Source organism: Bacillus rossius, chromosome 3, assembly GCF_032445375.1.
Source record: "Bacillus rossius redtenbacheri isolate Brsri chromosome 3, Brsri_v3, whole genome shotgun sequence".
NCBI classification, from domain to species: Eukaryota; Metazoa; Arthropoda; class Insecta; order Phasmatodea; family Bacillidae; genus Bacillus; species Bacillus rossius.
The window spans coordinates 124,089,983-124,101,938 of NC_086332.1; the positions used below are offsets into that span (position 1 = coordinate 124,089,983).

Here is an 11,956-nt window from a genome sequence, read left to right on the forward strand (position 1 = left end):
AAGAGGTCTAAATAATCCCGGGAGTTAGTGCCCCCCCCCCCCCCTTTCTCATCTTTTCGCCCTCAGGAGATCAACCCCCAAAATTTCGGAAAACTTAAAAAAAAATAGATTTTCTTTCGATTTGGATTGTGTCTGATACAAGGGGCCGGTGCATGGTGTAAAATTTGCCCAGGGTTCAGTTTCCCCCCTCCCCCCCCAAGTCAGGAAAATTTAAGTACGCTGATTTTGACGTGCTCCCGAGTTCTTAAGTCACCATCGGACCACCTCGGGTAGAATCTCACTGGAAGGGAGAGGAGGATGATAGGAAGGGGGGAGGGATTTACCTTGAAATTGTCGAGAGACTGAAAATTTATTGTTGTAGCATTTAAATGAATATTACAAAATTGGATGCATTAGGACGTATAATGCATTACGGATGTATCATACAAATGATCAGGCGGACAAGCACAACTATAAAGGTCATACATATGTTGAATTATCATTGTGATTGCCATTTTTGTATTTATTTTGTTTTGTATTTTGAGGTATTAATAAAATAAATTATTTAATATGAAATAGAAAGTAAAATATAAAATAACACAAAAAGCTATTAAATAAAAAGTAAAAAAATGAAGTTATTTTTCAACAATAGAATTAAATTCAACTCTGTGTAGTTTATTTTTTTAATCACCTTAAAATAAGAATCCAGTTAGTAGTTAGATATAGTTCCTCCGGGGACAGTGGATTGTGGATGAGGATTCAGGATTCATGACCTTTGACCTCTGACGTCACTGTTATGACCTTTGACCCCTGACGTCATTTCCGGCCACCATCTTTGATTACGTCACTTCCGGCCGCCATCTTGGATTATGTCACTTCCGGCCGCCATCTTTGATTACGTCATTTCCGGCCGCCATCTTTGATTACGTCATTTCCGGCCACCATAATTGATTACGTCACTTCCGGCCGCCATCTTGGATTGCATCATTTCCAAGAATTTCAGCCATCTTGGATTACGTAATTTTACGACCATCATTTTGTCTAGAATGTTCTACCATCCTAGAACTTTCTATTACATCACTACCAATGAGGCTTCGGATTTAGGATTTTAGCCATTTTGTTTTTCTAGAACTTTCTACCATTACAACATAACTACCAAGATTTAGGATTTTACCATTATGCAATCACCATCTTGGATTACGTAATTTCTGGCCGCTATTTTTAATTCTAGAACTTTCTACTATGTAATTTCCGGCTGCTATTTTTAATTCTAGAACTTTCTACTATGTAATCCATTTTGTTTTCTAGAACTTTCTACTATTACAACATAACTACCAAGATTTAGATTTTCGCCATTTTATATTCTAGAACATGCCTGCCATTTTGAATTCTAGAACTTTATACCATTACATCACAACTAATGAGGATTCAGTCACCATCACTAATATTTTTTTTTTATGCTCCTGGCAGCCATCTTGAAATATACTTTTATTACTGAATTTTTTTAATATAATTTAATGCACTATATACAAGCATTTATATTAGTTTCCTTCTAGTGTTGAACATATTGTTCAATGTAATACTTATGTATACCTTAATAACAAACTTTAAAATATTTTTGGTGATAACCACTAGACCATCCTTTTAGTTTTTTTTTACAGCCATGCTACTTATATATTTTTTATTTATATATATATATATATATATATATATATATATTGGTACCAAGGAACTAAAACTACGAAATAACGTACACCATTTTTGATCAATCACCATATTTATTAATATATATGTACAAAAATTATTTTCGAATCGTATTCTTTTCACGACGAATCACATCTTGGATATCTTCCACTTCTTCCCGAAGCCTCCTGAGTTCGTGCAGAACAGCAGTTATGTCCATGTTCCACGCATCTTGCATGGCTATTCTTTCCGCAGCAACTTCTTCCCGAAAGGTGCGCACCTCTTCAACGACATTTTGAAGAGACGGTCCATCTTCGGCGGCAGCGCCCTCCTCCTCATCTGTTGGTTCCTCCTGCATGTCAGGCGAATCGAGCGTGTACTCGCTCCAGAGCACCGGCGAAAGTTCTTCGTCGGACCAGCGACTTATACAAGCATAAGATGCAGCGGGTGATATCGAACGTTGGTCCTCTTCCAACGTTGAATCTATTTGCGATGGTTGCCGATCAACCATTGACGATGTTTCCACTTCGATGACTGCATCAAATACAGCATTCAGTAACGACTCGGCACTGCTGCTCAATGTATCCATGTCGGCGTCTACGGTCAAAATGAAGTTAGTCCGGGATCGCATGCCTCTATTTATAGTGGGAAGATAATGTCGCTCATCAGAAGTAAACAAGTCTAGCGATAAGACAAGCAAGTCAAGACCAGCAGTTACTACTTGTCTGTAATGTCAGACATCGGTATCCACGAGTCGTGGCTTTTGTCAAAACCAAGCCAACGTACTAGAACCTTATTTCCTTTACGTCTCAAAACTTTTTCCACCAAATATGTATGCGGAAACTTTGTAGGTTGAATTTCTTCGGCATAAAATCCACCCCGAATAGGATTTCCTTTCATGTCTTCCAGGTAGTACATTCTCGGTTTATAATGACGAATAATTATAACTTTGTAGATTTCCGTGCTCCAATTAGGAGTGTAGCCCTTAACAAATATGCCTTTCTGCTTGGATATTCTGACATAGGATCCTACTCCTGCTTTTACTTTACGAGTATCCAACACTTTAGCATTTTTGAATATGGTCTGAAGTAATGAATTATCCTTGACATCAACAGGTCTCAATTTTGTAGTACGATGCTGCGTATTATTATAAGTATTTATAAGTCCAGGCAATATTCCTACCCATTTATAATTTCCATGAGACGAAAATTCGCGCCACATAAGTCCTTTTAAAGTTCGATTAAAACGCTCAATTATGCTAGCTTTGAGGTTGCTGTGAGTCGAGTAATGGTTAATTTTATGTTTCTTCATGAGTGCACTGAAGGAAGAGTTGTAGAATTCTTTACCCAAGTCGGTTTGCAGGTTTTTAGGCGGTCCTCCATCTTGCAAAACGATGCCCATGGCTTTTGTAACATCGGCAGCATTCTTCGTTTTTACCGGCACTGCCCAAGCATACTTGCTAAAACAATCTATTACGGTCAACATGTACTTGTACCCTTTATTTTCACGCGAATACGGAATCATTTCGACGAGATCTGCTTGGAATAAATCGCGTAAACCAAAAAGAGTTACTTTGCGTCTTGGATAGTATCGCCTAGCAGGTTTGTGCAATTCAGCAGCTATATCCGAGCGACTCATTGTATGTAGCCTGCTTCCCTCAGTTCTTCGAGTATAGAACTTATTTCATTTGCGTGCGAATTATTTCCCGCTCTTTGAGAGGCAACTAGCAAACGCAGTCTGTCAACAAGTTCATTCACATCGTCCCAATAAACATAATCTACGCGTCGACCATTTTCGATTTTATTCGGTAGTCCTTTACCAAATTGACTACCACCTCCTACATTCGGAAACAAATGCGAAATGATATCGAATTTTGCATGGTGCTCATCCTTATATGCATTACTCGATGAGTTGTTATTCCTCAAATGCGCACTCGTGATTTTTAGTAAATGCTTATACTGCTTTAGCGCTTCCCTAGAATATGTGCCCGGCTCCATCTTGAAAAGCAGCTCATATAGACCAGGAGCTGCATGTATTACTTCGCTACCGACCTGTACTACGTCATTAGGGAGGAAAACAATTTCCTTTTTTCCTAAAAACCATTTTTTATTTATTTTCTGTACGCCGTATGTTGTATCTTGATTCTGAGACGAATAAGAAGACAAATAGTCACGAACAGCCGAGCTCCGAGTGTTAGCCCTAGTCTTCTTAGGTTTTAATTCAGACAGAGGAATATCATCCTCGCCACTAGGTTTAAACAATTGCTTTTTCCGTTTCGGAAATTCATCAGCAGGCTCCTCCTTTACTTCTATGGGCACCACCACCGGTTTTAAATTTTCTAGTCGAGAAATAATAGGTTTAAAAGCTTCTTCATTAACCATATCACGCTCCAATCGTGCACGCTTAGCCAACATATATTTTGCACGCACACTCTGAATGACACGATGTAAGTCACTTACAGCTTCAGCCATTATACTGAATGCAAAAACAAAATGGAAAACGTTTATATATTCTTTCCATGATGAGGTTCCTTGTTCCTATCCTCCAGCAAGACAAGATCATCAGCAGAAGACACGCTGATGTAATTTTTCACAGTATTTTCGAGTTTCACTAAGCGATGTACTATCTGTCCCTGTACTTTTTCCAATCTTTCGTCAATATTGCCATAAATATCCGATAATTTACTGTTAAATTTATTAAGTAGCTCATCTTCTATAATTTTAAGTATGTCATCTAATAAGGCAATGGTTTTGGGGGGAATTGCATCGATTTCATTGCTTAAAGATGTAATAATATTCTCCTTTGTGCTATTATTCAATGCTAATAATGCTGATATCTCTGAATCAACATAGGCCTTGTTAACTACATCCTCTTCATGTTTGGGTCTGCCTACATTTCTAATACGTTTCCCATCAGCGCTGCAGTGACCATCATCCGTAGGCATGAGACAAGTCTCTGCCCTGCGTTTTAGGCCATTATGTCCAAATTTCGATATGATATAGCTCATTTCTCACTGATGTATTATTATGAACTGATCAAATCCTCGACGGTACCGTCCATTAAGTAGGGGGAAATCCTTGACTATGACCATAAAACCATGATCGATACTCCAGCTCAAGGAACACACATCTTTAAATTTTTCAAATGTCATGTCAGTATTAACATGATCGGAATAGACATGACGAAGATTCATATCATCCATTTTGAATAACACAATCATGTTTGCATTATCGCGAATCAGCTGTTTTGGAATGCGCGAGTATGTTTGACACAGGTAAAAACAGTCTACGTTAACATGCCTTCCCATACTAAAGTAATATTGGATACATTGCTGCTTTTCACATGCTACATCATCGAACACAAACACAGAATTAGGCAATGCATTTTCAGGCGGCACAACTTCTTCATTATCGCTATATGGAAAATATCTTAGTCCTTCTACGGCCCGCAGCACTTGCGCTAGGCGTTGATATTTTGGTTGCATTAGTGACTTTGAATACAGGTACACGTTTTCAAACCTAAGTCCATTGGGATCCTCCAATAAACTCAGTAACACACATGTTTTCCCGCAGTTGGAAGGCCCAGCAATAATGCAACGTACAGTCGATGGAAGCAAACAACCATGACGCGACATGCGTGCTAGTGTTTCATCCTCAATGTTAATTCGCACCGGTAATATTATATCTTGCTGAACTACATGTAAACCATGTGCAGTGTTAGGAATATCAGTTGTATCATTACATTTCAGATATAATGTATGAGGAGGAGGAGGAGGAGGAGGAGGAGGAGGAGGAGGAGGGGCTTTAAGCTTACATTGTTGTGTATGACGTTTTAAGTTGTCACTGCGGGTAAATGTAGTTTGACAGATTTCACATTTGATCTCTGTGTGAACCATGACATCCAGCAAGCTAAGATGTTCACTCTTCGACATCCAAAACGCAACTAAAACAAACTGCATTATATAAACCAGATGTGAATTTAGAATTTTGTTTTCGTAACAATAATGTTTAAACCACCAACATATATATTGTTGATACTTGTAGTTATTCTAGACCAGTCTGTCATTATGCCTCGTAGGGTAAAGACCAAATCAGGTCGTGGACTCGTAAATACACTTATAAACAAATTACCATTCGAACTTCATATTCCGGGATATCAGTTTTGTGGACCAGGCACCAAACTAGCTAAACGTTTGGCACGAGGCGACAAAGGTATAAATACTTTGGACAGAGCGTGCAGAGAACACGATATAGCATATGCCAGCAGTAATAACTTGGAAGACAGGCATCGTGCAGACAACATCTTAGCTGAAAAAGCTAGGAAAATTTTGAAATCACCAGATACTAAATTTGGCGAAAAGGTAGCTGCTTGGGGAGTTTCTAAGATAATGAAGACTAAAGTTAAGCGTGGAATGGGTATAAAATTCAACAAGAAAAAGAAGTGTAAGAAGCAGTGTAAGAAAAAAAAATTGTCACAGAAACGAAAGAAGGCAGGAGGTTTTCTCCCACTAGTTCTTCCTGCTCTCGGTGCACTCGGCGGGCTTATTGGGGCCACAAGTGGTATTGTACGTGCAGTCAACTCATCAAAGAATCAAAACAAACAACTAGCAGAGGCATTACGACATAACAAGACCATGGAAGCTATTGCAATGGGTGCAAAAAACGGGAAAGGACTATACCTAAGACCATATCCGGTGGGTGGAGGTCGAAGAAAGAAAAGAAAAAAGAGGAAATCCTAAAATCTCTACCAAACAGACCGCTAACACTAGCTGACTTGAACATGTTTGCACGAAAATTAAAAATACCTTTTTTCCGTAACGTATACATGCGTGATGAACTACCACGCAAACCCAAGTTGAGGGAGTGCGCAATCGTAAATTTGGATGGTAAGCACTGGCGCGGAACACATTGGGTAGCATACCAAAAGGTCGGTAATGCGGCAGAATACTATGACAGTTTCGGGAATCTTAGGCCACCTATGGAATTACGCAAGTATCTTCGCGACACTACATTAAAATATAATTATGAAGCAGAGCAGTTACCTAATCAGTGGAATTGCGGCCACTTGTGCCTCCGCTTCTTAGCTAACAAAGTTTAACTAACAAAAAAAAATTTTCTTATAAAAGGGCATGTAATAAGTCAAAAAACTATCAGTCATGTCGATAACTCTTATCCTGTCGGGTAAAACCTCGGAGCTCCGATCTACTTATTTTCCGGCTCTGAATTTGGAAGGTACATGGAGTATCGCATTAGTCGATTTTCAAACATATTTCTCCGTCCCGAATGTTGATAGCGCAAACTGTAAAATACGATATATGAAAAATGATGTTTTGAAAGTAATATCTGTACCCACGGGACCATACGAGATCGAGGATATCACAGCATACATTAAGCGAGCATTGCAAGAAGATGATGTAGAGTTTTATCTTCGTGGTAACCCAAACACTCTGAAAAGCGAGATGATGTGTAGCACTAATGTCGATTTCAGCATGCCCGATACTCTAGCAGCAATGCTAGGGTTTCAAAATAAAATTTACGAAGGAGACCAATTACATGTATCAACATTACCGATTAATATTCTTCCTGTAAATGTTATAAGAGTAAACTGCAATTTGGTCAGCGGATCATATCTCAATGGTAGACCGAACCATACACTGCATGAGTTTAGCGTGCTGGTCCCTCCCGGGTTCAAAGTTGTAGAAGTGCCTAAAACACTCATTTACTCACCGGTCATCGGAAAGAGTGTACACGAAATTGTCGTCCGCATAGTCGACCAGGACGATAAGTTGATAAATTTTAGAGAGGAAGAAATCACATTGCGCTTACACTTGAAGAGAGATGGGTTTTAAGTTTATACGAAAAAACTATAAATTAACTCGCACTACCAAACCTACAGTCAGTATAACACAAACCTCGAGAGTGTTAACACGTGCTAACATTCGTTTCTTGAAACAACTCGGGTATAAAGTGATTAGGAATGGATACGGAAATCCTGAACGTGGAAGATGCAGTTAGTTACGAAGATATTATTACAAAGACCGAAATTCACTCGTACTTACCTTATCTTTCTGGGCCATATCCTCTGTCGTCGGAAATACGAATTGCTGTACAAAACCAAGATATATATACGGTACCTTGCAACTCTTTTTTGCAATTTAGAGGCACGCTTTTAAAAGATGACGGTGATATTCCTACAACTACCAAGATAGTACGTAATGGTATTCTTCACATGATCAGTAAAATATCTTACGAATTAAATGGTATCGAGCTCGACCAAACGCGAGATGTGGGAATTACTTGTACTTTAAAAAATTACTTGTCACTAACCCATAATCAACTACCCGCGGCTAAAATGGCCGGATGGGGAATAGAACCAGATTACAAGTTGTCGTTATATGCAGGCGGGAGATTTGAAATTTGCATTCCTCTTGCAATGGTGCTCGGGTATGCAGAAGATTATAAGCACATCATAATTATTGCTAAGCAGGAGTTGGTGATACTTTTAGCCAACACCCAGGTAAATGCACTGCTCGATACAAGCAACCAACCGGAAAATGTAACTTTATCCATACACACTATCGAGTGGCTTCTTCCTCACGTTCAAGTGAATACAGCAGAACGCATAAGGCTTTTGAAATTTGTCGAGAAAGGTACAAATATCGATGTTGCTTTTCGTTCTTGGAGTTTGGAAACGTACCCTAACCTTACCCAGTCTCAAAACATAAACTGGAATGTAAAATCTAGTTTTGCTGCAGAAAAGCCGCGGTACATTATAGTAGCATTTCAAACAAACAAACAAAATGATATAAGAGCAGACCGCTCTACATTTAATCATGCCAAGATAAAAAATATTAAAGTTTTGTTAAACTCTGAAAGTTACCCTTATCTGGATATGAATGCAGACTTTGAAAATGGAAGATATTTGCTCGCATACCAGATGTATGCACAATATCAACAATCGTATTATGGTCAGTTGTCATCCCCGATATTAGGTCCCAGTGAATTCAAAAATATTGCTCCTCTCTTTGTATTTGACGTGAGTAGACAGGACGACCGTATTAATACTGGAGTTATTGACTGCAAAATTGAGATTACAGCTGCAGAAAACATGCCCGCAAACACTCAAGCATATGCTCTTATTATACACGATAGACTGGCTACATATAATGTCCGGGACAAAGTAGTTAAAATACTGGTGTAAATGCGGAAAAAGAGTTCAGTATAGTGGCGGCTGCCAACATGTTCGTTAATATCCAGGGGTTCATGTCGCAAGTAGGATTTATCATCAAGGAAATATGCATAGCATATGTCGATGGAAGCACTATATCTCGTCAATTCTTACCGCCATTCCCCTGGCATCTCCTCGACTGCAAAAACCAATCTACAAACAGATACCTAACTAATCACTACCACGGCCTAACATGGCAAGATGGAGAAATGGAGTACGAAAATATTTATAGCTTTATTGAGGAAAGAGTTAAACATGAAATTGATAGGGTCGTCTTCGTAGCCGGACCAGAACAGAAACGTTGGTTGAGCATTTATTGTAAAGATAATGTTATAATATGCGACTTGCAAACAGAGTACGAGTGCCCGTCTTTGAAAAAATTAAATATCATGTACAAAAGCAAGCTAAGCCATAGTTGCAATGCATGCGAGCAGGATTGGGCTTGTCCCCGCCGAAACGCATTGTTGTTGCGAATGTGGGCACTGGATGAGTCATCATCTGAATGACGTCATGCGGACAAGTTGAAACAGGATTTTACCGATAACACGAGGAGCATGTCAAATATAAGTCTCAGTTGCAGCCTGGCTTTCGTCGAGGAAGGTTGTTTTAAAATGTGCTCCGTGTTCAAGCCTGAAGATGTCGGCAAGTTTTATGGGGATGTCACCGTTGGATATCACAGAGTGCACTTCAAGCCGCCTGGGATGCCGGAAATGGTGGAAAACTGCGATGGTCTAGAGCACTGGATCAGCACTAATTATGAAGATTTTTTAAGTGTCGAACCAGTACCCTGCGATTTCAGAACCTGCTCTGTCTTCTTTCTGAGACCGGACAGCCAGCTTCCGGCTACTACTGAGGATCTCATCGTGCAAGCTGAGCAAGAAACAATTTACGAAGTACACGAATTCAGCACGATATCCTACAAGCTGTGTCGGCCATCCTGCAGGAGCGATCTACGATGGATAGAATATTGTGATGGGTACAAGCACACCACTCTCCTGAATCATGGTAAAACAACTTGGTCAACCATGTGTTCGCCAATGACGTGTGCTGTGTTCCTATCGTCTCCATCATCGTCTTGGCAGCTATAACACCGATGAGAAGCCCACATCAGTCTTCAGCCATGTTTCAACCAGGCATGATCGAAGAGCACTCTTCAAGACTGTTTCAAACATCGGAGGATGAAGACGACTCTCCTGAAGAAGAAGAGATGTTACATCTGCGCCCAGACCCAAGGAAAGAAGCATCTGCTCCGCGCACATTGTTTGAATTTGGTGCAAGTAATTACGATTGGGTATGCTTCAGTCTGCATTGTGTGAAATATACATTTAGTTTTAAAGATGAAGAAGAAGACATTCTCACCACAATATATTTTGAAATGTGTCGCGACGGCATTCATTTTCGTCTCTGCTGGAACTTATTTGCACCATACGAAACAGTTAAACTGCTGACGAAATTCGTCTGTGAAGATGAAAATTGCATTATAAATCTCTGCCGACCAGATACGCACATGCAATGGAAACTTGAAGACTTGAAGATGCAAGCAGCAGCAGGAGTTGGTGATCCAGAATTCCAAGAAACATGCAATGGCAAGCAGCATTGTAGAAGTGGTAGTAAAGCACCATTGAACACGCCTTGTGTCGACTATTTGTGCTCCGTGTATAGAAATACATTAACGCAGGATGCAAAGTTTACTCCTGCTAATATTTTGGACATGCAAATAAGTATATAAATTTACCTCATGCATGCATGCGAGTTTTATTCTAAGTACTACCACCAACATAGAAGCATACCATGCAAAATGGAATCCAGCAGCAGCAGCAGCAGCAGCAGCAGCAGCAGCAGCAGCAGCAGCAGCAGCAGCAGCAGCAGCAGCAGCAGCAGCAGCAGCAGCAGCACCGACGGCACCGACAGCACCGACAGTGCAACGATTGAGGGTGAAGTAATATGCCGAAGCAGATGTAAGTGCATGCAGGCACTTTGTGACTTTATTCGACAGATCCTGCTACTACTTGCAGAAAGTATTAAGTAAATAAATGTGGTCGCGCATATATAAGAAACAACCGAACCTCCACTCCATCATTCGGCTGTGAGCTGCCAAAGAAGACAGAAGACGATGGCTACGTTTCATCCGTCCAACCTCTACATTTCGGCAAAGCCTGGCCTGAGCAGAGTCACGTACAGCTACTGGAATGGAGGAAGATTACGTACATACACGGAAGAATGTGATGGAAATTACCATTCGCTCTATGTACATGAGCCTACATCTTTCGAACGCTGCCAGGAAATGATAGACTGTTCGACGTATGGGCAGTGTTATGTTCACTACATGAGAGAAGAAACCAAGCTGCCTTGCCTGCCAGAAGAAGTAATAGCACATGCAAAACGAAATGACAAGCCGAGTTTGCATGCACCAGACTGCTCCATCAACCAGCAAAAAAATCAAGATTTTACATCGCTTTTTGCTTCCACCAGCATTCCGGATTCCAGCTCATCTAAACGCAAGACTGAAGATGAGGACTTTAGAGTACTGCCTTCGATGCCGGACATTTCAGACGATTGTGCTCAAATGTGTTTTCAACTAACTCCAGTAAATGATGTTACCAAGGAGAGTATTCCTTTGAATATAGACTCTGAAATAATTACTTTGTGTGTCAAAAATGTACTAAAGAAAGTTCTTACAGACATGCTGAATTATTTGTAAATGTAATCGAATGTGTATATGCTATTGAAAAAAGAATAAAATACAAATATTACGAACTGATTTGTTTCATTTAATACCTATTGTGCAATAACTACTTTTTCTATAATTTAAAAAAATACAATTATTCAGGATATTAAAATATTTTATTTTCTACTTAAAATAATTCAATGTAGAATACTTATATACATGACTTTAAATCCGAGTAAAAATCAATAATGGTATAAATACATTGATATCAAAGTAATTAAGGTATATGAAAATACAATAACATGAATCTGTTTAATAAAAGTCTGTTAAACACTGGAAAAATATTTTTTGTAGCTAGAACAAGTATACATGGGTGGCCTGTTGCAACTGGTCTTTAGA

At 39.5% G+C, this 11,956-nt stretch overlaps 1 protein-coding gene across 1 annotated transcript; it reads left to right on the forward strand.

Annotated features, from left to right (window-relative positions):
- The first annotated feature begins 7,060 nt into the window (after positions 1 to 7,060).
- LOC134531492 (uncharacterized) lies at positions 7,061 to 11,631 on the forward strand. Its single transcript, XM_063367201.1, has 2 exons — positions 7,061 to 10,724; positions 10,777 to 11,631. The coding sequence occupies exon 1, from the start codon at positions 7,639 to 7,641 to the stop codon at positions 8,860 to 8,862; it is 1,224 nt and encodes a 407-aa protein (XP_063223271.1). The 5' UTR covers positions 7,061 to 7,638; the 3' UTR covers positions 8,863 to 10,724; positions 10,777 to 11,631.
- The last annotated feature ends 325 nt before the right edge of the window (positions 11,632 to 11,956 follow it).

Excerpts from the sequence above, each read along its gene's own strand:
- LOC134531492 (XM_063367201.1), top strand. The coding sequence starts at position 7,639 with ATGGATACGGAAATCCTGAACGTGGAAGATGCAGTTAGTTACGAAGAT.